Source organism: Eschrichtius robustus, chromosome 17, assembly GCF_028021215.1.
Source record: "Eschrichtius robustus isolate mEscRob2 chromosome 17, mEscRob2.pri, whole genome shotgun sequence".
Lineage (NCBI taxonomy): Eukaryota > Metazoa > Chordata > Mammalia > Artiodactyla > Eschrichtiidae > Eschrichtius > Eschrichtius robustus.
Genome location: NC_090840.1, coordinates 86,552,775 through 86,579,496, shown reverse-complemented (window position 1 = coordinate 86,579,496; position 26,722 = coordinate 86,552,775). Strand labels below are relative to the sequence as shown.

The 26,722-nt window shown below is 65.9% G+C and overlaps 6 protein-coding genes across 18 annotated transcripts; 3 read left to right on the top strand and 3 right to left on the bottom strand.

Annotated features, from left to right (window-relative positions):
• Window positions 1-862: 862 nt before the first annotated feature.
• On the top strand, window positions 863-2,474 carry C17H8orf82 (chromosome 17 C8orf82 homolog). The gene is made up of 3 exons (XM_068526211.1): window positions 863-1,046; window positions 1,701-1,749; window positions 2,029-2,474. Exons 1-3 carry the CDS (start codon window positions 885-887, stop codon window positions 2,472-2,474), a joined length of 657 nt encoding a protein of 218 aa, XP_068382312.1. The 5' UTR covers window positions 863-884.
• Window positions 2,475-2,520: 46 nt separating this feature from the next.
• On the top strand, window positions 2,521-7,395 carry LRRC24 (leucine rich repeat containing 24). The gene is made up of 5 exons (XM_068526127.1): window positions 2,521-2,876; window positions 4,665-4,915; window positions 5,077-5,355; window positions 5,524-5,692; window positions 6,372-7,395. The coding sequence occupies exons 2-5, from the start codon at window positions 4,748-4,750 to the stop codon at window positions 7,292-7,294; spliced, it is 1,539 nt and encodes a 512-aa protein (XP_068382228.1). The 5' UTR covers window positions 2,521-2,876; window positions 4,665-4,747; the 3' UTR covers window positions 7,295-7,395.
• Window positions 7,396-7,748: 353 nt separating this feature from the next.
• LRRC14 (leucine rich repeat containing 14) lies at window positions 7,749-11,762 on the bottom strand. 5 transcript variants are annotated; one of them, XM_068526170.1, is made up of 4 exons: window positions 11,729-11,762; window positions 9,754-10,107; window positions 8,989-9,573; window positions 7,749-8,894 (listed from the first exon to the last, which is right to left on the bottom strand). In XM_068526170.1, the coding sequence occupies exons 2-4, from the start codon at window positions 10,080-10,082 to the stop codon at window positions 8,327-8,329; spliced, it is 1,482 nt and encodes a 493-aa protein (XP_068382271.1). In that variant the 5' UTR covers window positions 10,083-10,107; window positions 11,729-11,762; the 3' UTR covers window positions 7,749-8,326. The 5 variants fall into 5 exon arrangements, with proteins under 5 accessions (XP_068382271.1, XP_068382269.1, XP_068382270.1 ...); XM_068526168.1 differs by having other exon boundaries at window positions 10,550-11,761; XM_068526169.1 differs by having other exon boundaries at window positions 11,217-11,761.
• A 149-nt stretch (window positions 11,763-11,911) lies between these two features.
• RECQL4 (RecQ like helicase 4) lies at window positions 11,912-18,522 on the top strand. Its single transcript, XM_068526107.1, has 23 exons — window positions 11,912-12,071; window positions 12,136-12,169; window positions 12,296-12,399; window positions 12,620-12,760; window positions 13,070-13,671; window positions 13,764-13,863; window positions 13,941-14,067; window positions 14,188-14,301; window positions 14,409-14,534; window positions 14,620-14,712; window positions 14,792-14,928; window positions 15,360-15,443; window positions 15,527-15,700; window positions 15,786-15,965; window positions 16,038-16,179; window positions 16,260-16,522; window positions 16,599-16,884; window positions 16,967-17,096; window positions 17,178-17,347; window positions 17,421-17,601; window positions 17,682-17,835; window positions 17,972-18,080; window positions 18,172-18,522. The coding sequence occupies exons 1-23, from the start codon at window positions 11,988-11,990 to the stop codon at window positions 18,294-18,296; spliced, it is 3,660 nt and encodes a 1,219-aa protein (XP_068382208.1). The 5' UTR covers window positions 11,912-11,987; the 3' UTR covers window positions 18,297-18,522.
• A 78-nt stretch (window positions 18,523-18,600) lies between these two features.
• Window positions 18,601-20,917, bottom strand: MFSD3 (major facilitator superfamily domain containing 3). 4 transcript variants are annotated; one of them, XM_068526182.1, is made up of 5 exons: window positions 20,392-20,917; window positions 19,749-19,841; window positions 19,304-19,451; window positions 18,920-19,220; window positions 18,601-18,818 (listed from the first exon to the last, which is right to left on the bottom strand). In XM_068526182.1, exons 1-5 carry the CDS (start codon window positions 20,756-20,758, stop codon window positions 18,645-18,647), a joined length of 1,083 nt encoding a protein of 360 aa, XP_068382283.1. In that variant the 5' UTR covers window positions 20,759-20,917; the 3' UTR covers window positions 18,601-18,644. The 4 variants fall into 4 exon arrangements, with proteins under 4 accessions (XP_068382283.1, XP_068382281.1, XP_068382280.1 ...); XM_068526180.1 differs by having other exon boundaries at window positions 18,920-19,029; window positions 19,096-19,220; window positions 19,749-20,602; XM_068526179.1 differs by having other exon boundaries at window positions 19,749-20,602.
• Window positions 20,918-21,109: 192 nt separating this feature from the next.
• GPT (glutamic--pyruvic transaminase) lies at window positions 21,110-26,223 on the bottom strand. Of its 6 annotated transcripts, none has more exons than XM_068526138.1 (12): window positions 26,088-26,222; window positions 24,781-24,946; window positions 24,535-24,624; window positions 24,352-24,460; window positions 24,040-24,173; window positions 23,654-23,897; window positions 23,426-23,505; window positions 23,282-23,335; window positions 22,912-23,086; window positions 22,680-22,835; window positions 22,473-22,585; window positions 21,115-22,403 (listed from the first exon to the last, which is right to left on the bottom strand). In XM_068526138.1, exons 2-12 carry the CDS (start codon window positions 24,940-24,942, stop codon window positions 21,984-21,986), a joined length of 1,737 nt encoding a protein of 578 aa, XP_068382239.1. In that variant the 5' UTR covers window positions 24,943-24,946; window positions 26,088-26,222; the 3' UTR covers window positions 21,115-21,983. The 6 variants fall into 6 exon arrangements, with proteins under 6 accessions (XP_068382241.1, XP_068382242.1, XP_068382239.1 ...); XM_068526139.1 differs by having other exon boundaries at window positions 24,781-24,949; window positions 26,088-26,161; XM_068526142.1 differs by having other exon boundaries at window positions 22,096-22,403; window positions 23,199-23,335.
• Between the last annotated feature and the right edge of the window lie 499 nt (window positions 26,224-26,722).

Sequence of the window (26,722 nt, the reverse complement as noted above, 5' to 3'; positions counted from 1 at the left end):
CCGGTGGTCTCGGGGCCTGGGTAGGGGCGGCCCGGCCACAGACTCTCGCTCTGATGCACGGACTCGAGAGATGACAACACTTTGTGTGAATAAAGTACGTATGGACACTTGCGAGCCTGTCGCCTCCCATTCCTTCCAGTTGCGGCGGGGCAGCTATCAGCGGCCAGTCGGTTGCCGGTGTGGGCACCAGGGTGGAAGCCAGGCCAAGGGAGAATGGGGGGAGCGGGGTGGGGGGGAGAGCAAGGCAGCTTCCCGGGAACGGGGACGAGGCTCCAGGTAGGCGCGCAAGGTGCGAGGCACCTGGGGTATCACAATCGAGCCCGAAAGCCCTGCTTGATTGGGAGGGGGGCTTTTTCTGAGCTACCTTACCCGCAAGCTGGCATAGGCATCTAGGCAGTGTTTATTCACCACCTCGCTGTTCAGCACCCAGCTGGACAGGCAGATTGCCCCACCGTGGGTGGGGTTGGGGGAGGAAACAGGGCGGGTGCCTCGCCCAAGTGAGAGCAACCATCCTCCGAGGGCGGAGGGACAGGGCCCACACGCCCGGCGCCGCCCCGTCCCCAGCCCGTATCCCTGTTCCCGAAATCGCCCACACCCGCGTCTCACACCCGAACCCCACCGTCGGGAGGCCCCGCCCGCCACCCCTTTCCCAGCCGAACGGCAGGGCGGCGCGCCCCTAAAGCCCAGAGAAGGAAGAGTGTCGGGACCGCCCGGGGTCCGGGGAACAAGCAAAGCCCGGGGGCTGGGGAGGAGGCCGGGAGGTGGGGACGAGCTCCGCGGCCGCCGCCGGAACCCAAAGCGCGAGGTCGCAGCCACCAGGGGACTTACGTTCGCGCAGCACCGCCCCCGCGTGACCCTCTGGCCGCTTCCGGCACGGAAGGACAATGTGGGCGACGCGCGGAGTGCTGCGGCCCTGGGCCCTCGGCTTGGCGTGGTCCCCGGGGACCCGGGCCTACGGTGGGGGCGGGGGCGTCTCCTACACGCAGGGCCAGAGCCCAGAGCCGCGGACGCGCGAGTACTTTTACTACGTGGATCATCAGGGCCAGGTGGGCGGGGCCGGGGCCTGAGGGAGGCTCCCGTGAGAGGCGAGGCCTGGTGCCGGGTTTCTGCGGGTCGGGGCCTGAGGGAGGACCCTGTGAGGGGCGGGGCCTGAGTAGGCGGGGTCTTTAAAGTAAGGGTACCCGACCTCCGCAGTGGCGCTGGAGAGACCGGAGCGCCCGGCCCCGGCCCCGGCCCCAGAGGGTTAGGTACGAGCGGCCAACCTCCCACACGTGGTTACGCCCTGCGCGCTTTGCTTCCCCAGATCCTGCGGCCCCCAGCTCGGGGCAGCCCCGCCTGCTTTGGAAGCCCTGGCGGGGGCATCCGCCATATACAGGAGGGAGCAAGTCAGATAGCCTCCGCGGAGGAGGGGCACATCTCATTAGAAACTTGAAAGGAGGCGGGAAGAGGCGCGGGAAAGGCATGCCAACCCAGAGAACCTGTGCATGAGGAAGCAAGACCGGGGGTGCGGGGTAGATGTGGGGAAGTCTGCAGGGCCCCCAGGCTTACCTTCCACGCGCCTCCCTGCACACGGTGTGCACAGACGAGCAAAGAAAGCGGACACCGGCCCAGGCTCAGGCCCGCCCAGGCCTTCTCTCCCTGGGGCCGGCTCTGTCGGGCTTCCCCCTGGGACTCAAGGGCCACGGTCTGCCTCTTTGCAGCTTTTCCTGGATGACTCCAAATTGAAGAACTTCATCACCTGCTTCAAAGGTACTGATGCGCCCTCCTCCCCCACCTTCCCTCTTCCTTCGGGGAGGGCCCTGAAGGGCTCCGCTGCCCAACCTGCCGGCGGGGTTGCCCGCAGCAGGGCACTGGCCGTCCTGCGCTCAAAAGCCCCCCTAACTAGAGTGAGGCCTGGGAGGCTGTCCGACCGCCGGCGTCTGCCCTTGGTGTGACCCAGGGCGAAACGCCTGCCTGGGGCAGTAAGGCCTAGGGGGCCTCGGGGCCCGGCATGCTGAGCAGTCGCGGCCTCCCCCCCCCCCCCCACAGACCCGCAGTTCCTGGTCACCTTCTTCTGCCGCCTGAGACCCAACCGCAGCGGGCGCTACGAGGCCTCCTTCCCCTTCCTGTCGCCCTGCGGCAGAGAGCGCAACTTCCTACGCTGCGAGGACCGTCCCGTGGTCTTCACGCACCTGCTGGCCGCTGGCCCGGAGCCCCCGCGCCTCTCCTACTGCGGCGGCGGCGAGGCCCTGGCCGTGCCCTTCGAGCCGGCGCGCCTACTGCCCCTGGCCTCCAATGGGCGTCTCTACCACCCGGCGCCGGAGCGCGCGGGCGGCGTGGGCCTGCTGCGATCGGCTCTGGCCTTCGAGCTCAGCGCCTGCTTCGAGTACGCGCCCGGCGCGCCGGAGCTGCCCTCGCACGTGCGCTGGCAGGGCAGCCGTTTCGCCCTCACCATGGACCTGGCCCCGCTGCTGCTCGCCGCCCCGCCGCCCTGAGCGGCGGGCTCGCAGCCGCTGGCGCCCCCAGCCCCGCTGCGCCCCCCCGGGCTGCGTCGCTGCGCACGCGCCACCCGGAGAGCGCGCTGTCCGAGTGCGCGTGCGCGGCGGAGGTGCGCCGCGGCCCCGCCCCGCCCGGCTCTGTCCGAGGTGCTGCCGCGGTCCGAGAACCGACGCGGGAGGGGCGGGGTCACGGGTGCTCTACCCCGTCCGCACACCCCCGGCCTGGGGCGTCCTCGGAGTCCTCGGCTTCGGCCAGCGCTCGCGACGGCAGACCCGGGCGGCCGGGAGGGAGGTGCGGGGGCTCCAGTGCGCGAGCGCGAGCGGCGCCCGCCCCTCCCCCGCCCGGCGCTGCTCGGTGGGCCGGGGTTCGGCGGGGGAGCCGCGCCGCAGGAGCGTCAGGTGAGGGGGCGCCCGACCCAAGGTCAGCGGGCGTGGGGGCGGGATCAGGGGCCATCCCGGCTCTGTCCCCGGCGATCACCGAGAAGGGCGTGCGACCTGGCGGGGACCACGCCCTGCCCTGAACCGGCCTGGGACAGACCGCGCCGGAGGGGATTCAGGGGGCGCCTTGGGAGATCAAGGCACCCGACTTGGGCCTCGCACTGCGCTGGAGAGCGTCGCAGGGCTTCCTCCATTACCCCTCCAGCCTCCCCTCCCCGCACAGATGGGCGGCCTGGAGACAGTGACAGCCTTTGCCAAATCCAGTATGTGACGCCCCGCCCCCTGCCCAGCCAGATTAGGGGGTTCTCCGCTGAGTAAAAGGATTTCTGGCCTGGCTTTCCCCGCTCTTCCTGCTTGAGTCCTCAACGCTGCCCAGGCCAGCCCTTCCACACGAATCAGCATCTAGTGGGTGTCCGTGTGGGCAGCAGTCCCCTGAGTCTTGAGGAGGAGACCAAGAACCTTCTCTGTTTGAGAGGCCTTGCCACTGGAAGCTAGGTGGACGCCCTGGGCCAAATCTTTTGCTCAGGGAAATGGATCCTGGGGGCTCAGAGTATGCCCCCTAGTTCTCGGGGTTCTTCACACACCTTCTGAGGCATCTGGGAACTGCCTCTGCCTGGGCTAAAGCGATTCCATTAAAACTTTTGCTGTGCCTACTTCTCTTCAGTGATCTTAAATAATCATGTGAGTTACAATTTAGAGCAAGATTTAAACAAACACCAAGGCCACTTGGTGTCTTTCCACATGACTCACTCTCCTAATAGGGAGACCAGGTGAACAGGCAGGTGTTCAGAGCAGGGACCATTTGAGGTGGGGCTGAAGGCTAGCTGATAGCACACCCTCAGCCCTGCCATCCCTGGCTTCAGACTGGCTGGCTTCTCAGCCCAGGTCCCCACCTTTACAACTGGACTCACTGTGCCTTGAACTAGACCCAGGCCTTCTCCTCTCTCTAGGGTCACAGCTGCATGTGTCTAAACCCCAAAACACTACACACTCCTTCAGAGTCCAGGAGATCAGTGTTCCCAGAGCCTACTTGGGAAACTACACTAAAACCCAGTTAGTGGCCCAAGGCCCCTCTTTCACACCCCAGCCATTCCAGGGCCCCACCCACCCCCAAAGACGGATGCACCTTTCTCGGAGCCAGCATGGAGAACACAGGCCCACAGCTTCTGAACTGGCTTTCCTATTTGTCTCATCCCCCAATTGTCTAACAATTTCCGAGGAAAAGCTCTAATTATAGCTAAGCTGTTCTACCAACTCCCACCCCCAGGAGGGCAGGGCCAGAGGCTGGACAAAACTGTGCCTGTGGCTGGTGGCTGCCCTGAGACCAGTTGTGCCCACGTCCTGCATCAGTTCACAACCGGTGAATCCCAGGGCTGGGGTCATATAGCATGAGTTCTAGAGATAAAAATGACTAGAGTAAACCCTGGGTCAAGGTTAGGTGAGGGCAGGGACGGACACTAGCAGCGTGGAGCCTTGGGCAGAGATGGGATGGGGAGAGAAGTGGGTTGGGGTGGTGTAGGCGCTCCTTCTGTGGCCTGTGTGGCAAGACCGAGGACATGAGAAATTCTAAACCGAAACCTGATGCCCCAGATCTTTATGCCTTTTTATAAAGGAAGGCAATGAACATTTTATTTTATCAGTTTCTTGAACTAATTTCAAACTTCAAAAATCAGACACGGTGTGTGCCTCCATCCGTGCTTTTCACTGGCTCTCAAATGTTAGGGACAGGCCTGACAACCTGTGTTTCAGGAGGCGCATCCCATCCGGGCCAGACTGTAGGGAGGCTGCTGAGAAGGCTGCAACTTCGTGGCCTGCGGCCGGTCCCGCAAGAGATGGCCCCAGGGGCGCCCGCACTGCTGCTGCTGTCGCTGCTGTCACTGCCAGGTCTCCCGCCTCGCGCTACCGGCTGCCCTGCGGCCTGCCGCTGCTACAGCGCCACGGTGGAGTGCGGCGCCCTGCGGCTGCGCCTGGTCCCACCCGGAATCCCGCCCGGGACGCAGGTGGGCACCGAGTGGGGCTGCCGGGCTGCGGGCCAGGGGTGCCCACGACACGGAGGGATGGTGTGTGAGCCACCCGGTGGGTGAATGGGGCGCCCTAGGGAAAAGAGAGAACCCCCCCCCCCCAGCGGGGTAAACGCCCTCCCTCCCTCCTTCCGGCACAGACGCTGTTCCTGCAGGACAACAGCATCGCGCGCCTGGAGCCGGGCACCCTGGCGCCCCTCGCCTCCCTGCGTCGTCTCTACCTGCACAACAACAGCCTGCGCGCCCTGGAGCCAGGCGCCTTCCGTGCGCAGTCGCGCCTGCTGGAGCTGGCTCTCACCGGCAACCGGCTGCGCGGCTTGCGCGTTGGCGCTTTCGCCGGCCTGGCCCAGCTGCGCGTGCTCTACCTAGCTGGCAACCAGCTGGTACAGCTGCTGGATTTCACCTTCCTACACTTGCAGGTGAGGGGGGAGGAGTGGGCAACAAGGGCAAGAGGTCCTCCTGCACTGCCACCTGCCTTCCCGGGCTGGAGTAGTGAAGGGAAGAAAAGGCAGCCCAGTCTAGCCTGGTAAGAAGGGGACATGTCCCCCAGGGCTCCTTTCCCTGATGACCTACTGTCCCTGCTTCAGCGACTGCAGGAGCTGCACCTGCAGGAAAACAGCATCGAGCTGCTGGAGGACCAGGCCCTGGCCGGGCTCTCCTCGCTGGCACTGCTGGACCTCAGCAGGAACCAGCTGGGCACCATCAGCCAGGAGGCCCTACAGCCCCTGGCCAGCCTGCAGGTCCTGCGCCTCACAGGTACCTCTTTCTGGGGGCAAGGGACTCTCATGCAAAGGTAGCTTCCTTGACCACAGTGGTGGTGGTAGGTAGCTGGCCCAGCTGTGGAGGGGGCTCCAGTGGCAGTGCTCTGGGGGGCCCCACCACCACCCATAGCCATGACAGAAGGCTGCTAGGAGTAGGGGTGCTGGCAGGGTTACAGTTGTCTAAGGGAGACAGAGAAGGTATGAGTCCCTGAACAAACTGGACAGAGCTGAGCGGCTCACACACTTTGGGGCCAGGAGAGGGCAGGCAGGAAAAAACTGGAAAGATGAGACCAGGACTGGGGACATTTCCTGGAGACAGCACCCGAAGACAAGGCTGGCAGGATGTGCAAGGTTTTAGTGCTGGTGGGATGTCTATGTGCACACAGAGATTCCCCCCAGATAGCAAGACTTGTCACAGGGAGAGACGTCAGAGAAGCGGGGGCTTTCTCAGAGATGGGTGAAGTAAACTGGACGTGCATCACAGAGAGGAGGTGGGGGGGGGGGTTTGGCTGCCCACACTTAAGGAGCCTGGGGTCAGAGAAGGGGTGGCAGGGGTCCCCAACTGTGGGAGGTGAGAAAGGGGCTCCTGCTCTGGCCAACAACCCCAAACACACACGCTGTGCTCTGGAGCCACCCCTGAGCTAGCTACCCGTCCGCTGCTGCTCTGCCCACAGAGAACCCATGGCGCTGTGACTGTGCCTTGCACTGGCTGGGAACCTGGATCAAGGAAGGGGGCCAGCGCCTGCTCAGCTCCAGGGACAAGAAAATCACGTGTGCAGAGCCCCCCCGCCTGGCACTTCAGAGTCTCCTGGAAGTATCTGGCAGTAGCCTCATCTGCATCCCACCCTCTGTGCACGTGGAGCCGCTGGAGGTGACAGCCAACCTGGGTGAGGACCTGCGGGTTGCCTGCCAGGCTTCCGGCTACCCGCAGCCCCTGGTGACCTGGAGAAAGGTGGCGCAGCCTCGTGAGGGGCCGCCGCAGGCCCAGGCCCAACCTGAAGGCGGGGTGCCGGGCCCAGGTGGGCCCGGGGCATCCGACACGGGCAGCGGCATGCTCTTCCTCACCAACATCACCCTGGCCCACGCCGGCAAGTACGAGTGCGAGGCCTCCAACGCCGGCGGCGCCGCCCGCTTGCCCTTCCAGCTTCTGGTCAACCTGTCCCAGCAGCTGCTGCTGGCGCCTGCGCCGCCGCGGGCCGGCGGCCCAGTCAGCCACGAGCCCCTGCCCGAGGCGGGCGGCATGGCCTTTCGCGCCCTGGGCCTGGCCACTCAGACGGCCATCGCGACGGCCATCGCGCTCCTGGCGCTCACGGCGCTGCTGCTGGCGACCATGATCTGCCGCAGGCGGCGCAGGCGCAAAAAGGCACCGGGGCCTCCTGGAGAGGGCGCGCTCTTCGTAAACGACTATTCGGACGGGCCCTGCACCTTCGCGCAGCTCGAGGAGCTCCGCGACGAGCGGGGCCACGAGATGTTCGTCATCGACCGCTCCAAGCCGCTCTTCGCCGAGGGCCCGGCGGAAGCGGCCGAGGGCGCAGCGCCCGGAATCGCGCAGGGCCTCCCGCTGCAGCCGCCTGCCGCCTACGAGATCCGTTGCTGAGGGGGGGGGCGGGGGCGGACGCGCGCTGATGACGCGGGCCACGCGGATTGGCCGACCCGGCTCGCCCCGCGCATGCTCCAGCGTGATCAGTAAAGCGTGGAAGCTGCGCAGTGTTGCGAGCCGTGTATGGGGTTCCTGGGCGTCGGGCGGGGCGGAAGCACCTGCGGACCCCTGCAGATGGAAGTTCTGGGGCGCGAACGGAGGGTAGCCAGGGTAGGCTTCCAACGCCCCACTGAGACCTTCCAGAAAAACCCCTGCCCAAATCGCCAGACCTCCAGCTCTGCAGGTCCGCCTCGGGCCCCGCCGCCCCAGGAAAAGCCTGAACCTCCGCTAGGAGGGGCGACGGACTGCGGAGATGTCCAGAGAAAAGATGGGGCGGCAGGCCGTTAAGACATATCACCCAGTGGCCAGGCTGGGGGTGACAGCAGAGCAGGAGACAACTCACTCTGACCAGTTATGACAGAAAAAATAGCCACAGATTTAAGTTCTAAGCATACTGCACGTTTGTACCTTAAAGACACCCTCTGGCCCCCAAACCCGGCCGACAGGCAGTTTCCTGTGTGCCAGGGAAAGGAGAACGTTAAGAGGCCCCCGAGTGCCTGGGAGCCCAACCCTCCTTGAAGCAGGCCCCTGTCCAAACTTCCACCCCAGAGCAGTCTGCTCTTGGGGAGGGCCCAAAGGAGAACATCCTCTCTCAGCTCACAGATCCCAGGAACATTCCAAGGAGAGAACCAGGACACCGGAGGGCAGCTGAGTGCAGCCTAACCAGGCAGGGCCATGTAGGCCTGGAATCCAGCCCTCAGGCCCACAGATGGTCAGCGAGTCGGGGGAGCAGGTGCAGGACAAACCACACAGGGTGCTGCAAAAAGCATGGGCATGCTCAAGGTGCGCCCAGGAGCAAAGAAATCAGAGACTAGTGCCTTTGTGTCAGGCCTCCAGCAAGGTCCCAAAGGCTCTGACTATCCAAGGGGCAAGAGGTCTCCAGTAGCCCTGGACCCCAGGACAGCCTAACTCTCACCCACAGCCTGGAGGTCACAGGCTAAAGTAGTCTGCAGCCAGGCGCCCATAGATGTCTGTGGTCCAGAGCACGTGGGCACGGCCTGAGGCCAGTAGCAACTGGTGCAACTCGGCCTCCACGTGGGCAAACTTCTCCTCATTGATGGAGGCTTCCAGCAGGACAGAGGCAGGCGGTGGCCAGGGCAGGCCCTCATAGCAGTCCACGGGGAAAGGGTGCACCACCGTGCGCAGCTCGGCCTGTGCCACCGAGTCCCTCAAGAGCTCCTTGAGGCCCGCCATAGACAGCGGGTTGCCGTAGAGGCCGAGGTAGCGGAGGCTGGCACAACGAGTCAGCACAGGAAGTGTGGCCAGCAGTTGGGTATCAGCGAGCTGGCACTCGGTCAGCTCGAGGTGCAGCAGCGTCGCTGCTGCTGCCTGCAGCAGACCCTGGAAGGGCTCCAGCTGGCTGCCGGACAGGTCATTGCCACTCAGGTCCAGCTTCTTGAGGTGGACAGCATGGGGGCTCCGTGCCAGGAAACGCAGGTCCTCAGGCAGCAGGGCACAGAAGGCCAGCTCCAGGCTCTCCAGGGGGCTCTGCAGGGTGCTGCGGAGGACACAAGGGGTCACAAATAGGCTGGGCCAGGGGAAGGCCTCCTGGAGGGGAAGGGAAGGGCAGGGCAATAGCAGGGCCTGCTCACCTGAGCAGCTGGTCCAGCCGCCCCGAGAGAAGAGAGGAGCCCATGCTGAGCTCCCGCAAACAGGTGAAGCGGCCCATCTGGGCCAGGAAGTAACGGAAGTTGTCCTCGCCGTCCACAGAGGGCTGCCGAGAGTCCCCGTGCACATAGTGTAACCGCAGGCTGGCCAGGTGCTGGAAGCGGGCCACGTGTGGGATGATGACGGACAGGCCTCGCAGGCCCAAGTTGTTGAAGCGCAGGTCCACGCGGCGCAGGCAGCCCGCATCCAGAAGCTGCAGCAGGGCCACGGTATTGCGCATGGGCAGGTCCTCAGCCCGCAGGTCCCGGCAGCAGAGCCGCAGTGGACTGTCCGCGCTGCTACGGAGTGCCTCCCGCAAGAATGCATAAGAGGCCCGGTTCACCCGCAGGTCCACACGCACCTCCACAGGAACGGGGGCCGGGCCGGGCTCTGCAGTCCCGCCCTGCTGCTGTGCGATGCACGTGCGGGCCACCGCTGCTGTGCAGTCCCACATGCTCATGGTGCCCGGGTCCTGCTCCACGCCGTCATCCAGAAGGCCCGTCATGTCCAGCACCCGCAGCGTGTGCTTCCTGGGAGCACGGGTGGACTGAGGCAGGAGACAAGGGGACACAGCCCACACCCACTCCCAGCCACCTTAGGACAGGAGCAACATGCCTGTTCCTGCATTGTGCTCTTGCACCAGCCTGGACCCTCTTGGGGGACCCTCTCTGCACCACCCAGGCCCGAGGGCCCCTCCAGTGAGCCCATACCTGCCGAGGGGCTGTGTGCCAGCCTCAGTCTCCGGGGTGTGGAGCCGGGCAGTCAGCCCCAGGATCACGGCTTGCATGCTCTCTGTGCTAGGCCGCTCCTGCAGCAGGGCCCGGCTGCAGTGGGCACACTCCTGCAGCAGCTGCTGGAAGCTAAGCAGTGGAAAGGGCCACGTGTGCACCAGCTCGCGCAGCACAACGGTCTTCTTGTCCATGAAGGCCACTTTGAAGAGCAAGGGGAAGAGCTCTCGTGGCAGCAGGGGCAGGGCCTGGCAGGCAGCTGACTGGCACTGGAGCACCTGCCGTGTGCTCAGGAACACAAGGGTGTGCATGGTGCTGGGCCGGGCAGGAGGCCACCTGCAGGGAAGGGCCCTTCAGTGGGGAGGACAGGCCCCAGGCCCCCACCCCCTCCACGCACTGGTAGTGGGAAAGCTCAGCATGGTGCTCGGCACAGAGTGGAGAACCATGGCACCAAAGAGCAAGTGCTAGGTGCTTTGCCTTAGACTAAGGGTAGTGAAAAGGAGAACGAGGCCACCCCCAGTCCCCGCCCTCCAGAAGCACAGAGACCTCCCTAGGGAGACAAAGCCATCGAGCAGCACATAAACAGCATGGCACCAGAGATGACCAGCTCGCCTGGGTGTGCGTTTGATGGCTGTTACCCTGCGGGGCCCACCATCTGTATTCCAGGCCTCCCAAATCACAAAACCACTTATCAGAGATCTGTTCTTCTCCCCTTCCTTAAAAGTAAGCAAAAACAAAGCCCCCCTATCCCCCAAGCACTAGAGAGATGGGATACTACCAGGAGGCTGGAAGCTGCATCACAGGACCCTCTCCCAGCCTCCTCAGAAGCCTTGGGAGGCCGCCCTTGGATTCTGTGCAGCACAGCAAAGAAGAGTTGGAAGTACAGATGCAGTTTAATAAACAGCAAGGCAAGTAGAAAGGAGCAGAACCCAGACAACTCTGAGTCCAAAGGGCCTGAGTAACCCAAGCTCTCAACACGAGCCCCAGTTCTAACTACTGTTTTCCAGGAGCATTATCAGACACGCAGATCCCTGGAGATTTACAGGAAGAATGCCTCACCCATCGAGATCCTCGCTACCTGTGTAAACGTCTCTCTCTTCCCTGGAGAACCATGTTAAAAGAGACCAAGTCTCAAACCCATGGGATTCAGAGGCCCCACACTAGGGGCCTTTGCTCAGGTGGGTAGAGGCAGCTGCCAAAGGGACGTCCAAGCTGACAAGGAGCACAAAGGAGGTGCCTGAGAGCACAGGGTACCTGGGTGTCAGCTCTGCTGCTGACTTACTGGGCGCCCGCCAGGCACCTCATTCTCAAAACTGCCTCTGGGTCATCTCCCTGAAAACAGGTTAGACAACTAAGACCTAGGCCTTGCCCAACAGAGGTCACAGCCTGGGTGATGAGCTCGGGAATGGTGGCAGCCTGGCCCCAGAGCCCCTGCTCTTGCGGACCTCACACACAAGTCCTTAGGGCACCGGTTCCTGAGAAGCCCGGAACGTCAACCCTCGGCCTCGCTCTGCCTGTGGACAAATCTCGCGAGGACGATTCATATACCTCGCTGTGACAGGACAGACCAACCAAGCACCTGTCACGAGAGGAAACGAAAGCAGCCAGTGTGGTCACCGCGGGAGGAGCCTCTGTGTGGTGGCCGCCGCCCCCCACCGGCCCGCGGCTCCGCCGTTTCCCTGAAGACGCCCCCGCCCGGCTCCTCCAAGCCTCGAGCCGCGAGAGGCTCTAAATCCGACGCCCTCCGCCTTCCGGGCGGGGTCTGCCCCTCGAAGCCTGTGCGTCGCCTCCTGGGACCCGAGGCCGCTCAGCCCGGCACCGTGCTCCGGGTCCTCCCCTCCCCGCAGCCGCACCGCCTGGGCTCCCGCCCCCAGCGCCCGCACCGGCCTCGTGCGGCCAGGCAGAAACGGGGACACACGCAGCCACGCTCTGTCCCCGACCGGCAGCCTGCGCTCACCGGGCCCGCAGATGCCGCCGCCACCGCCGCCGGCCCCGCCTCGCCGCACGTCGCGCCCCGCCCAGCGCCGCCGCGCGCCGCGATGACGTTGACGCCCCCCATTGGCTGCCACCCCATGGCCCCGCGGATTGGCTGCCCCGGCCCGGCGGCCTCCGCGTCGCCCCGCCTCCAACCCCGCCGAGCGCCCCCAGTGGCTGGCGGCCGGCGTCGCCCTCCTGGCGGGAGATTCCTGGGGCGCCGGGCGCAGAGCGAGGCGACCATGGAGCGGCTGCGTGATGTGTGGGAGCGGCTGCAGGCGTGGGAGCGCGCGTTTCGGCGGCGGAGCGGGCGGTTGCCGGGCCAGGTGCGGGCTGCCCGTGGGCGGGGAGCTGAGGGAGCGGCATCCGGCTGACGCGCTCCCTTTACAGGAGGACGTGGAAGCGGCGCCCGAGGAGACCCGCGGTGAGCGAGCGGGCGCGGGGCGGAGGGAGCGGCCGGGGACGCGGGCAGGGGGCGGGCGGCCTCCACCCCCACGCCCAGCCGAGCCCTGCCTCCTGAACACCGACCCCCCTCCGGCCCCGCCCTCAGCGCTCTACCGGGAGTACCGCACCCTGAAGGAGGCACTGGGTCAGGCCGGCGGTCTCGGGCCTCACGGCTCGGAACAGTCGGTTCCCGCGGCGGCGGCCGAGGAGGTACCCGGGCTCGACATCCCAGCCTGTCGGTCAACTTCCTGTATGCCGGACCCAGGAGGAGTCGTGACCCAGGCTCTGTGGGGCGAAGAACTCAGGGGGCGGGTTGACAGGGTGGAGGAAGGACAGCCCCCGCCCCCAGGTCTCCGGGGCTGGAGACACCTCTGTCCCCCCGCTACGCCAGCCTTTCCGCGGCCTAGATCTCTACCGTCTCTTCCTGCAGATGCTGGAGCCCAGCTGCTGGGGGCCCCACCTGAATCGGGCTGCGACCCAGAGCCCCCATCCTCCATCCAGGTTTAGCTCTCAGGGATCTGTGCAGGACTACGGGAAGAGGCTTAAGGCCAATCTAAAGGGCAGTCTGCAGGTGAGGGTCGGGCAGGCAGGGCGTCCAGCCGGGGTCCAGAGCTACTCTTGGCTCAGGATCAGGGTCAGCAGACACCCAACTCTGTTAAGTCTTTCACACGTATTCACGCGCACACACACAGCTCCAACATTTCTCAGGGCGTAGCTCTCCAGAAAAGCTCAGGGTCAGCCTCTACTCTCGACTTCTTTTATGTCCCAGCCTTAAGTTTCTCACGTCGCCCAGCTGTTACAGGTGGGGCCTCCAGCAGGTTTCAGAGTCTGCAGCACCCCCAAGGGCCTGAGTTCCTGCTTGCTTATCTCTCCCTCCCAGGCCGGGCCAGCCCTGGGCCGAATACCCCGGCTTACGCGAAGATCCTCCTCCAAGATGCCTTCCCCAGGGCCACCAGGCACAGGAGCTGCCACCATCTCTCCAGAAGAAGTCAGTGAGGTGCCCCCCCAGCCTCCCAGGCCCCAGCTGAGGCCAGGCCGGCCCCAGCAGCTGAGGGCATCCCTGAGCCTGCGGCTGGGCTCCCTAGACCCAGGCTGGCTGCAGCGGTGTCACAACGGGACCCCAGATTTTCTGGGGGTTCCCAGGACCTGCCAGCCTTGCCTGGGTACAGAGGAGTCCCAGCTTCTTACTCCAGGTGTTGCATCTGTCCTCGGTCCCAGCGCTGGCCCTGAGGTGCCTTTACAGGGCCCAGAGGCTCCAACCCTACCAGCAGCTGGTATCAGTGCAGGGAACTCCCAGCCTGGTACCCGTCAAGGCAAGAAGCGGAGATGGAGTGGGGAGCTGGAGGGAAGCCCTGCACAGACCCAGCAGGACAGCGGCCAAGCAGGACCACTGCCTGCGGGAGCTGGGGCTGCAGCGCCTGCAGAAGACTGTCCAGAGCAGCCTGTGCAGGCACAGCCCCCCAGCAAGCCCCCAGCCCCCAGGTATCACTGCCCTAGCCTCCCAGCAGCGCTGCCCTCAGTCGCGCCATGGTGGGGAGGGCTGTGGGTGCAGTTGACCTGTGCGTCTCTTCTAGACTTGCTGTCCGCGACAAGGGGAACTATGTGCGGCTCAACATGAAGCAGAAACGCTACGTGCAGGGCCCGGCCTCAAGGGGCAGGCTCCTCCGCAAGCAGGTGGGAAGCTGGCGCCAGATGCTCCCGCTCACCTGCCTTGCTTCTTGCTCTGTGGGTTTCATTTGTGTCCCCACTAGGTGTGGAAGCAGAAGTGGCAGAAAAAAAGAGGGTGTTTTGGGGGTGGTCAGCCCAGAGCCACAGCCCAGGATTCCTGCTCCCAGTGTGGGCAGCTCAGTCACTGGGCATCCCAGTGCCCTCAGCCAGGTGAGGCCTCTGCCTTGGGGGGTGGCTTGGGCCAGCGCTGCTTGTAGGGGTTGTTGTGCTCTTTAGGGAGGCGGCTCTGGCTCAAGCAAAAGGCCCTCCTAACTCCTGCTCCTGGTCCAGAACTTACCTTGGCCCCTCAGAAGGAGGGTGGCAAGGATGAGGGTGGCACACAGACCTGGGCCACGTTCGAGGAAGTATCCCAGAGAATGGGCGCTGCCTGCCGCCAACTCTCTGGTGAGCAAAGAGGTGGAGGAGAGGTTGTAGTAAGTGGCTTTCTTGCCAGAGTGACCCCAGAGCAGTCCGGAGCTCCTGTCCTACCCTATCTTATCTGCTCTCGGCAGGTGAAGAACACACAGAGCCTGCAGGGCCTGAGCTGCTGGTGCCCACAGGGCAGTCTGTGCCCAAGGCTCCTTGTCCGCCTCCTGTGCCACCACTCTATCCGCCAGGGCCTTTGGGGCAGGTGGTAGGTGAGTAGACGCCTACCAGCTCCAGAGCCTTGACTGGGGGGTGGGGGCGACTCGGGGCCATGCTGACTGATACCTGTGTCCACAGACACGCCAGCTGAGGTGTTTCAGGCCCTGGAGCAGCTGGGGCACCAAGCCTTCTACCCTTTGCAGGAGCGTGTGGTCATGCGGATCCTGTCTGGTGAGTGTGGCCGGCAGGGGGCGTGGTGGGACTGAGGCTGGGCCGCAGAGCCGTGCTCTTGACCCTCTGTAACACCCAGGCATGTCCACGCTGCTGGTGCTGCCCACAGGGGCTGGTAAGTCCCTGTGCTACCAGCTCCCTGCACTGCTCTACTTCCGGCGAAGCCCCTGCCTCACACTGGTCGTCTCTCCTCTCATGTCGCTCATGGACAACCAGGTTGGTGGACAGGGTCTTTGGGTCGGTGCAGAAGGCAAGAACTGGTACCCATGGCTCTGTTGACCCACTTGGGCTGCTGCTTCTTGCCCCACCCCCACCCCCGAGTGGCAAGTCGCAGGCCATTCTCAGCTCTGTCCATAAGCTGGCAGTGGCCCAAAGGCAGCAGGGACACAGCTGGCTAGACCCGGGCCCACCGACAAGAGGAGCAGCTCGGGGGCGGGGCATCCCCACTGGGACCTGTCTCCAGTGCTCCTGAGTCAAAGCCCACACGTGGCTCTGAACCCTTAGTCGTAGGACCCAGGGTCTGCGTTTTTCTCCCAGAGATCCTGCGGGGGACACAGCAGTAGTTGTCAGGCCAAACCATTCTAAGAGGCACGTGGGGAAGGGCCAGGGCTGGTGGCCTGTGACAGGCTGTGCTCCTGTACCTGCAGGTTTCCGGCTTGCCCCCAGGCCTGAAGGCGGTCTGCATCCACTCGGGGATGACCAAGAAGCAGCGGGACTCTGCCCTGCAGAAGGTAAGGCATCCTCGCAGGGCGAGACCGGCAGAGGCAGCAGGCAGACCCCTTGGCGGTGCTCCTGACCTTGCCGTCATCCTCAGGTTCGGTCAGCCCAGGTGCAAGTGCTGATGCTGTCGCCAGAGGCGCTGGTTGGGGCGGGGGGCGCTGCCCTCCTCACTCAGCTGCCACTGGTTGCCTTTGCCTGCATCGATGAGGCCCACTGCCTCTCCCAGTGGTCCCACAACTTCCGGCCCTGCTACCTGCGTGTCTGCCAGGTAAGTCTTGGGGGGGGGGGGCGGGGGGGGTGCTACGTGAGCAGACCAAGGAAGGTTGGGCATCTCACCACTCCTCTCCACACAGGTGTTGCGGGAATGCATGGGTATTGGCTGCTTCCTGGGTCTCACAGCCACGGCCACGCGCAGCACTGCCCTTGACGTGGCCCGGCACCTGGGCGTGGCCGAAGAGTCTATCCTCAGGGGGCCGGGCACCATCCCTGCCAATCTGCACCTCTCTGTGTCTTCAGACAGGGACCCAGACCAGGTAAGCACGCACACGTGGGCCAAGCAGAGGCCCTGTCTTCCGACTGCTCGTGCCGACCCTTGTCCTCTCCAGGCTCTGGTGACGCTGCTGCAGAGCGATCGTTTCCGTGCCCTGGACTCTGTCATCGTCTACTGTAACAGACGAGAGGACACGGAGCGTGTCTCTGCCCTGCTGCGCACCTGCCTGCGTGAGGCCCGGGCCCCAGGATCCCGAGGTGAGGTGGAGGCAGGCCTGCACCCCCCAGATGGGCCCCGGGCACAGGCCCCACCTGACCATCGTGGGTCTTCCCTGCAGGCCGAGCCCCGGAGGCTGTGGCTGAAGCCTACCATGCCGGCATGGGCGGCCGGGAGCGGCGGCGGGTGCAACGGGCCTTCATGGAGGGCCGGCTGCGGGTGGTGGTGGCCACGGTGGCCTTCGGGATGGGGCTGGACCGGCCAGACGTGCGGGCCGTGCTGCACCTGGGGTTGCCCCCAAGCTTTGAGAGCTACGTGCAGGCTGTTGGCCGGGCTGGGCGTGATGGGCAGCCTGCACACTGCCACGTCTTCCTCCGGCCCCAGGTGGGTACCCGTCCCACCACCGCTCCCCCAGCCCCGCCCCCTGCTGCGGCCCCGCGTTCATGCTGCCCTGCTGCAGGGTGAGGATCTGTGGGAGCTGCGCAGACACGTTCACGCCAACGTCATCGACTTCCTCGCCGTGAAGAGGCTGGTGCAGCGCGTGTTCCCGCCCTGTGCTTGCACCCGGCAGCCCCCAGAGCAGCAGGGAGACGAGAGCGGGGAAAGGCACTCGGGCAGGGTCCTTGTGGCTACATCTCCCCAGGATGCTGACCATCCCAGCCTCGAGCACACAACCCGGTGCCCGGGCCACAAGCGGGCACTCCCGGTGCAGCCAACCGTGCAAGCCCTGGATATGCCCGAGGAGGGTGAGGAGCAGGGAGCGTGAGAGGTGGGGGTGGGGGGACACCCCAGCATCCCCGCATCTTCTGAGCCCTGCTCTGCCCCCAGCCATCGAGACTCTGCTGTGCTACCTTGAGCTGCACCCACAGCGTTGGCTGAAGCTGCTGGCGCCCACCTATGCCTGCTGCCACCTGCGCTGCCCCGGGGGCCCCACCCAGCTCCAGGCCCTGGCCCGCAGGTGAGCGTACATCCCACCCCTGGCTCAGGACAGGGACAGAGAACCAGGGCTGCCAGTCACATGTCCCTTCCCCTGGTACAGGTGTCCCCCCCTGGCTGTGTGTTTGGCCCGGCAGTGCCCCAAGAAGACAGGTGGGGGAAGCAGTTCTGTGGAGCTGGACGTGGTCGAGCTGGCGGACTCTATGGGCTGGGAGCTGGCCCCCATGCGGCGGGCTCTCCACCAGCTGCGGTGGAATCCAGAGCCTGGGACAGGTGCGCCCGCCCCCAGCCCTGCTTGCCGCCTGTTTGCCGCCTTTCTGCCAGTTTCTGACACCCTATCTGGCAGGTGTGCCTCGGGGCACGGGGGTGCTGGTGGAGTTCAGGGAGCTGGCCTTCCACCTGCACAGCCCCGGAGACCTGACAGCCCAGGAGAAGGACCAGATCTGTGACTTCCTGCACGGCCGCGTGCAGGCCCGTGAGCGAGAAGCCCTGGCCCGCCTGCACCGCACCTTCCGGGCTTTTCACAGGTGCAGGAGAGGGTGGGCAGGGCCTGGGTCACCCCATCCTCCCCAAGGCGGGCCGCTCTGACAGGCTCTCGCCACCCCAGCGTGGCCTTCCCCAGCTGCGGGCCATGTCTGGAGCAGCCCGATGAGGCACGCAGCGGCAGGCTCAAGGCCCTGCTCAGCCACTACTTCGAGGAAGAGTTAGAAGCACCGGGGGGCGTGGAGACCGAGGAGGACCCTGAGCCAGGACAGGCCAGGGTGAGTGTCGGGGCCTCCGGGGAGGCGGGGGGGAGAGGAGTTACAGAGAGGACGCACCCCCGGCTGCAGGCACACACCTGCCTCCCGCCCCTCGCCGAGCACTGCGGAGCAACGTGCCACGTGTCCCCACCGGCAGCTCCAGGACTGGGAGGACCAGATCCGCCGGGACATCCGCCACCTCCTGTCCTCGTGGCCAGAGCAGCGGTTCTCGGGCAGGGCCGTGGCCCGGGTCTTCCACGGCATCGGTGCGGAGCTAGGAGGCCCAGCCCTGAGCAAGGTGGGGGCTGGGGGCAGACCTGGCCGGAGTCCTCAGAGCCGCGTCTCCTCCCACTGCAGGAAGCCCCTGCTATCCGGCCCAGGTGTACGGGCGGGACCAGCGCTTCTGGAGAAAGTACCTGCACCTGAGCTTCCATGCGCTCGTGCACCTGGCCACAGAGGAGATCCTGCTGTGGGGCTGCTGACCACCCTGCCGCGGAAGGACCCAGTTCCCCCACGTCACAGACACGGGCCTGAGCAGGGGCTGCGTGGCCACAGCATGGGGGGTGTCAGGTGCAGCAGGTCCTCAAGGCAAAGATGGGCACAGATATCAGTGGTCAGGACAGCGACCAACCACTCCGGACAAAGGCCACCATCAGTAGCGTGGGGGCAAGGAGGCCCCAAAGCGCAGAATAAAAGATGCTCGAGTCATTTTCAGGAACACTTCTTCCACCGCGGACAACCCCCCAGCCTGAGGACAGCCTTGCACGTCACTCATCCCAGACACAGTCCAAAGGCATGCTCCACTTTATTGATAAGTCTGGCCACCCAGTTCAGGCCAGGGTGTTGGGTGCAAGGCCCAGGTACAGCATGGGTGCGGCTGAGAGAGCGAGGAAGACAAAGAAGCAGAGACGTGGCCCCAGGCTGTCAGCCAGGGCTCCAGCCAGCGTGCCCATCAGCAGCTTCCCCAGCAGCTCCAGAGTGGCCAGGAGACTGTAGTGTGTGGCCTGCAGGGGTGGGGGTGGGGGCGGGGGCGGGGGTGAATCACGTCAGGACCTGCTTGGACTCCAGTCCTGCAGCCCCTGGTGTTGCAGCCACATCCCCTCACCTGCAGGGCACTTGGTGCCAGCTGGCTGCAGCACATCATCAGGGTGAAGGTGGTGGTTGTGACCAGGCCCCCCAGGAAGTGCTGCAGACACAGGCTCAGCAGGGCTGCCCCTGGGAGGGCTGAGGTCAGCAGGGCCCAGGACTCCAAGCTCCTCCCCCCTGTGGCCCACCCCTCACCTCTCAGGACTGTGCTGGGGGCCAGGCTGGCCCCAGGGCTGTCCAGGTGAAAGAGCAGGGCAGTCTGGCAGGCCAGGCCACCAAGACGGAACTGAAGCGCTGACTTCAACAGGGGCAGTGGCTGCCTGGGGTGGGGTGATGGGGCAGGTCAGAAGGTGTGGGGAAGGAAGGGGAGAGAGGTGGGCGGGGCAGGCTGAGGGGGGCTCACCGGCGCCTGGCCAGGAGGGCCCCACCCAGGGATGAGCCGGCAATGGAGCAGGCCACAGCGCCCACACCGTTCCACAGCCCCAGCTCTGGGGTAGAGATGCCGCAGTCCAGCAAGAGCAGTGGGAACAGGGCGCTGGTGCCCTGCTCACCTGTGGAGAGAGTCAGTAGGGGTGGCTGGCACACCTCCGCCTGGGCCTCAGTCATGCTCCCCCAGCCCTGCCTTTTTCCTGGGCCACAGATGCCAGGAGACAGCTGGGGCTGGGCTTCGACGACGCTCAGGGTCAGCGTGAAGCAGCTCAGAGAGGCCCAAGGGAGTGTGGCTGCAGCTGGACCTGCAGAGGGCCGGGCTGGGCTCCAGACTTCAGGTCAGACCCCAAAGAGGAAAGGCAGCCCTGCAGGTGAGTTCCGGGGCTCCTGTGGGCCCACCCCTGCTGTTCCTGACTCACCCAGCTTGTAGGTGAGCACGAAGCCCACTGTCCACAGGGTCCCAGGCACGGCCAGCAAGTCCTGCCCAAGGTGCAGGGTGTGTCGGGGGTGTTCTGAGGGCAGAGGTGGGGGAAGCTGTCGCAGGGCTGGTGCCACCCAGGTCAAGGCAGCAGCCAACCAATAAGTGGCAGCCAGGAGCAGAAAGAGCAGGGGCCAGGAGAGGGTGGGCACCAAGGCCAGCAGCCCACCCCCAGCCAGCACCGCCCCCAGCTTGTACGCGACCACCTGCACAGTGTTGCCAGGTCCCAGCTCTGCGGGCTCCAGGAGCCGCACAGCCAGCATGTCCAGGGCCACATCCTGCACAGCTGCAGCCAGATTCAGGAGCAGAAGCAGCCCCGCCACCGTGACAGGCAGCCCGGCCTGACCAGCTGTGGCGGGAGGGTGGGATGCCAGCAGCCCACACACCAGGCCCAGAGCAGCTGTGCTGAGCGTCAGCCAGGCCCTTGGGGAGCCCCGAGTGTCCACCAGCGGGGCCCACACAAGCTTGAACAGCCACGGTGCGTACAGCGCCTTGGCCAGTCCCACGCGTGTCAGGGAGAGGCCGCGGGCCCGCAGCAGCACGGGCAGCAGCCCAGACTGCAGCCCATAGGGCAGGCCCTGCACCAGGTAAAGGCCGGCCAGCGGCAGCAGCTTCCCACGCATGGCGAGGAGGCGGGGCGCTGGGGCGGGGGCTGGGGCCCAAGCTCTCGTGGCTGGGTCTGGGTTCAAGGCCGGCCGGGGCGGCATGAGAGGTTCCAGTCAGAGTGGGGGCAGGGTGCTTCCGAGGGGGGTCCGGTCCGGTCGGGATGGGGTCAGGGGTCACAGAGCGGCATGGCTCTGGGGCTGGGCCAGGGTTGGACCGGCTGGCGTCCGCACCCGCGCCCTTGGGTCCTGGGGGCGTCAGAACGCCGAAGAACTGCAGGACTCCTCCACGGCGGGGCTGGGTCAGCGCTCTGGTCCGGGCGGCGCAACCCGGAGACGCGGCGGCCATAGAGAACGCGGGCGGGCTAGAGCGCCGGCCGCCTTCTGGCGCCCCCGGTGGCCAGCTGTCCTCGAACGTCGGAAGCGGCCGAACCCGCGGCCCATTCAGGTTCCTCCCAGGGCTATCAGATCCGGTCCCCAGACCCTAACTCCGGAAGTGCTTCCTGGTGTCTCACCTGGAGCCTGGTGGCCGCAGGGTCCACTGGGCCCCCCACGGAGGACCCACTGTCTACTACCGCTTACTTCGGCTGCTGGACCCTCACCTCGCTGTGCTAGTGGTCTCGGCGCCCTCCCTAGGCCAGTGGCCGCAGAGCGTCGTGGAAGGCAGAAGTTCGTGGGAAAGGCCTGAGCCCACATTCAGCCCAAGGAGGCACCCGGCTGCTGCCCGAAACGCCCTCTAGTGTCTAGCGACGAGGCCAGGAGAGCCAGTCCACGCCGGCCCCAGCCTGACCCCAGCTGGCCATGGAGAGGGCGGGGTGGGGCGGGGTCCACCCGACGAGAAACCTGCGCCTCCCCTGCCCTCTCCTGCCCAGAGCCTTGCTGTGTGGGGCACCTGAGGCCCAGGGGAGATAGTGAAGCAGGGACTATGGTTAACAACCGCATCCAGAGTGGAGCTGGGGCCTTGGCCAACACTCTCCCTAAGCCCGTGGGTCGCTGAGGCCTGCCAACCCCTAGACCAACTTGCAGACACCTGAGCCAAGACATTCCGTCAGCTGCTGAGGCCACGCGGAGTGAGCTTCCTTTCATTTCCACACATTTTGGGGGCCCAGCTTTCCTTATCTATGAAATGGGGACTACAGTGCCCACCAGAGAGGACCCTTTGTGCAGTGATCCACAACAGTGTCTGGCATGCACATCCTCACGCGCCAGTGTCAACGACACAGGGCTGCCCGCCAGCCCCCAGCCCAGGTCCTTCAGCCCAGAGCTCCACAGGGCACCTCTTCCTCAGCATCTTCCGTGCTCTCTTCCCCCAAACTTGCCCTTGGGTGCCCCAGCTCAGGAGGGGGCCTCCCCTCTCACTGCTTCCCAGCCCAAGAACTGCATTTGCACGTGGATGTCACACACCACACACAACATGGCAAAGCGAGACCAGTTTGCTCTTCCTCCCCTCCCTGCTCTTGGGCCAGCACCACCGCTCCTCCAGCTGTCCAAAGTGGCAGCACCACTGCCCGCGCCCACTTACAGGAACCAAGACTGCCCCTTTGAGTTCTCACGGTCATTCCGCTTCCCAGTGCTCACCCCATCCCGCCAAATCCATCGTGTAAGAAGGTCACCTCCCCTAGAAGCCCTCCCTGACCACTCCTCCCGGGCCCCCAGGCCTGCACAGAACCCCACACAGAAAGGCAGTCAGGAATGGACAAGGCGGCGGAGGCGCATACAGGTGTGCACACAGCCTCCAAGCAGCCAAGCCAACCCACTGCTTTATTAAGGGCCTGAAGAGAGGCAGGGGCCCAGCCACACAGGCAGCAGGAGCAAGTCCAGAGCGCTCCAGAGACCCCAGGACCCTGAGCACTGTCCGCCCGGGGTCCTCCCTGCCGGCCCAGCCTGGCCCCCAGCGGTGTCCTCAGGAGTACTCGCGGGTGAACTTGGCGTGGAACTGGCTCAGCGTTTCCAGCAAGGGCCGCAGCTTCTCCATGGGGGGCAGAATGGTCATCCTAAAAGGGGGAAGAAGGTAAGCGAATGGGGTTGGGGTCGCGGCGAGGGGCTGCGGGGCCCAGCCTCACCGGAAGTGGTAGGTGCCTTCCCGCTGCCCGAAGCCGCTGCCAGGCACCACGCAGATGCCGGTCTCCTCCAGGAGGCGCAGGCAAAAGAACATGTCGGGAGCCACGCCCAGCTCCTGGGGGAGGGGGGCGGGGGGGCGGGTCAGGGCGGGGCGTCCCAGGCCGCGCGGTCCCCGCCCCGCCCCCCACGCCGCACGCCGCACGCCGGACCTGAGCGCGCTGCACCGCGCGAGGGGGCAGCTGCACGCGCGGGAAGGAGTACATGGCTCCCTGCACCGGATTGCAGCGGATGCCGGGAGTCTCGTTGAAGACCTGCTCCGTGAGCTTGGCCTTGGCTGCCAGCTCGGCCAGCACCGCCCGCTTCTCCTGCGGCCGTGGAGGGAGAGCCGGTCAGGCTGGGCCAGGGGCGCGGCGCCCTGACCCCGCAGCCCCGCCCACTCACCGCCTGGAACTGCGCGAAGGAGGGGTCGGAGGGCGCGGGCGGGCTGACCGCCACGTCTAGCAGGACCTGGCCCGGCGTGGGCGGGCACAGGCGCACGCTCCGCAGCTTCTGCATCTGCTGCTGTACCGCTGCGTCCATGTTCACCAGCTCCACGTAGCCGCCGCGGAAGCCGCACCTGCGAGGCGAGGGCGGGCGTCGAGGCAGGGCAGGCAAGGAGGGGCCGGCCTGGCGGGCGAAGTGAGCCAGACCGCGGCCCGGGTGCCCGGCCCCGCCCGGCCAGCACGCACTCGCCCATGTAGCCCTTGGAGACCGAGTGGAAGGAGGCGAGCTCCTGCCGCGCCGCGTATGGCGGCCCCATCTCCGTGAGCACCTTCTTGAACGAGTGGAACTGCGAGCCCTCGGCGTACACGTTGTCCTGGTACACCTGGACGGGCGGACGGGCGACAGCGGGGTGCGTCACGGGGGCGCGCGCCGCCGCCCTCCGACCCCTACCTGCGGGGGCCCCGGCCAGCACCTCATCGGCCAACAGGAAGAGCCCCTCCTCAAAGGCGAAGCGGATCACGGCCTCAATGCACTCGCGGGTCTGCACCTGCCCTGGGGCACAGACGGGTCCGGGGTCGGCTGAGGGGGCGCGCTGCTCTCCGCGGGGCGGCGGGCGGAGGGGTAGGCTGACTCAGGCGCAGAGGGCGGGGGTGCCTGTTCGGGCCAGGGCGGTGGGGCGGGGGCGGGTGGGGGCGCGCACCGGTGGGGTTGCCGGGGTTGATGATGCAGAGCGCGCGGGGGCGACAGTGGTCACGCGCCTGGAGCAGCGCGCGCCGCAGCTCGGCCACGTCGAGCGCCCAGGCGCGCTCCTCGTCCAGGTAGTAGTCCACCTGCACCGCGCTGAGCTCGGCCAGCGCGGCGGAGTAGAGTGGATACTGAGGGATGGGGATGAGCACGCCCGTGCGCGTGCGACCCTCGCCGGCCACCAACAACTTCAGCAACGTCTGTGGGTGGGACCGGGAGGCGGGGTTGGCGGGCCGAGGGCTGCACCCGTCCCCCGCCCCGGGCGCCGCCGTGTCAGGACGAGCCGACCCGCTCGGCCGCGCACTAGGAGCCGCGGTGTCTTCCCGCGCTGCCCCGGCCTACCACGATGGCGTCGCTGGCCCCCGTGGACAGGAAGATGTTATTGGGGTCGGCGGGAATGCCTCCATCGCGCCGCTCAATGTACCGCGCCACGTCCTCGCGGATCAGCTGGGTGCCAGAGCTGATGCTGTAGGCCCCTGGGCCCGGGGACAGGGAGGAGTGGGGGTGGGACAGGTGAGGTCCCCTTGCATCCCTCCCGAGGAGATCCGCCCCTTCCAGCGGGCAGATCCCCCCCCCCCCCCCGTCTCCTGGGACAGCCTCCTCCAGCTCCTGTTCCTGCCCCTCCCTGGGGCTTGGGCAGGTTCTGGCACTCACCCAGGCTGTGGCCCCCACATGCCTGCAAGATGCGCTCCGCCCTCCTCTTGGCGTCGTCGGGGAAGTCAGGGCTGTTCAGGAGATCAGGGTGGACGCAGAGCGCCAGGACCTGGGAGGAGCGAGTGCTGGGGCCAGGGCACATGGGCTGACAGGGAAGGGGTGCAGGGCAGTACTGAGCCTCACCTGGCGCAGGAAGGTGATAGGCGTCTGCCCCATGGCCTGTGCGTCCCCGATGTTAGCTCGGATGACCTCAGTGAAGGGCTTCTTTACGCCCTGTGGCGGGGGGGCGGGGTGGGGGGGCGTGGGCAGTGACAACGGACCTTATCGCTCCCACAGGCCTTGTCTCATTCGGCCCACGGGTGGGGGGAGAATGGGGCCACTCAGTGCCCCCGTGCAGCCCTGAGGCAGTGGTGGGGCTCAGGATCCTACCTGGCGCAGCTCCTGCTCCAGCTCCAGCGCCCGCAGCACGATTGGGCCTCGTACCGCATACTCCACCTTCCGGACACACGGGTTCATGGTGTCCAGCGTCAGCACCTTCTCCTTCAGCCCGTTCGTTGCAGCCTGACCGTGGTCATCTGTTCTCAAGGCCATGATCCTGCTTGGACCGGGCAAGAAGGAGACTCAGGAGGCGTCAGGATCCAGAAGTGTAGGTGAGGGAAGCTGGGTCACGGTTTGGTGGGCCAGGGCTGGGAAGGGGGCACCCTCTTCACTGCAGCCTGCTGGCCCCACTGAAAGGGACAGAAAAGGCTGAAGGAGCTGGGCCCGCCAGGCCCCGCCCTACCCGTCTGGGCACAGTTCTGCCCTGGGGAGCCACAGGGAGTGGGTGAGAAGACAGGCGGGGCTTGGGGTGAGGCCCAGTGCCCGCCCAGTGTCCCCATGACAGGGGAGCAGGAGACCCACATGGGAGGTAGGGACAGACGGAAGGGTCAAGCAGCTCTGAGGGACTAGGCTTGGGGAGGGGAGGTGGGCTGAGTGCCCTGAGGGGTTGGCAGAGCCTGGCAGAGCTGAACCTGGAGGGGAGAATGAGGCCTGGGGCCTCTGGAGATTTACCCCAGTAGGGCTCGGCCGAGGCCTAGCCCTTTTGGACCCCCCCCCCCATCTTTGCTTGGGCCAGCAGAGTAGGCCTGTCTCCCGGGTAACTGAGCCAGGCCTCAGGAATCCTGGGGCTGTCCGGGGAGGGGAGTGAGGCTTCAGATGCGGGGGTTCCATCTGGCCCCTCCTGCGCTGGGGACCATGGCCCGCGGCAGCAAGAGCCCTGGGGCCGGACCTCGGTCCCCCATCAGTGCTGCAAGGCTGGAGTCGTTGGGTTGGGGTGTTGGGGGAGGGGCAGGGCAGCTCTGGGCCTTCGCAGGGCCCTTGGACACCTCAGCTGCTCTGGGCTGCTGTCCTGCCCTTTCGCCAAACACACACCAGCCTGGGGCTGCCCTTGGGGCCGCACCACAGGCAGGGTGACCTAAGCTTCCCTTCCCTGTGGCTCCTGATTGGTGGAGAGAGTGGGAAGCGAGCCGTGATAAGCCCTCAGGGCCCCACCTCCACAGGCCCTGCAGGGAGCTGATAGGCCATGCCCAGCGGTGGCCACCGCAGCACCAGGATCTGGCTCCGCAGCGAGGGTCAGGGAGCAGCAGGCCCTCTCAGCTGAGCGGGGCTGTGGGTGGCTGGTCAGGCCTGGGGAAGGCTTGGCCCCTTTGCTTCTGCCGGCTGGAGAGGAAACAGGAGGCCAGACGGCAGCCTCTCACCTGCGTCTCCTGCTCTGCTGCTGCCTCTGTCACCTCTGCCTCCCAGTCTGCAGGCCTCTTTGGGCCCCGGGCTGGAGAACAGGTTAATATGGGCCCAGCCGCAGGCAGAGCCAGGCCCCGCCCGCCCCCTGGCAGCAGGGCCATGTGGCCGCTGTGGTGGCAAGTGGACCTTGGGCAGCGCACCACCCCCCACTCTAAATTTAACCAGCAGCCTCCCCGCGGCCCCCCCCCCGCTGTGCTGAGGACACCCCTCCAACCACTGATGCTCAGGGACGGGGGGGCGGGGCCTGTGGACACTGGGCTGACCAGGTCAATGTCCAGCGGAGAGGGTGACCCAAGCCCATGCCACCCAGCACTGGTGGCCATGCCAAGCAACCTGCCCTGGACAGATGAGCTGGCAGTGCCCCAGCCCTCCCAAGTGAGGCCCCGAAGGGGCCCTGTCACACTGACACATCGTGCCTGGTCAGCTCAGAGCCTCAGCAGCCAACTGTTGGCCCTCCTTGCCAGCCGGAGCAGAAGCTGGCAGCCAGGCCCCAAGATCAGGGCTGCATGCCAGTAATGGGGAACCCGACCCCCACCAGGGAGGCTTCTGACGCTAGCCTTGTACCACTTTGACCCTCTGGCTCTTACCCAAG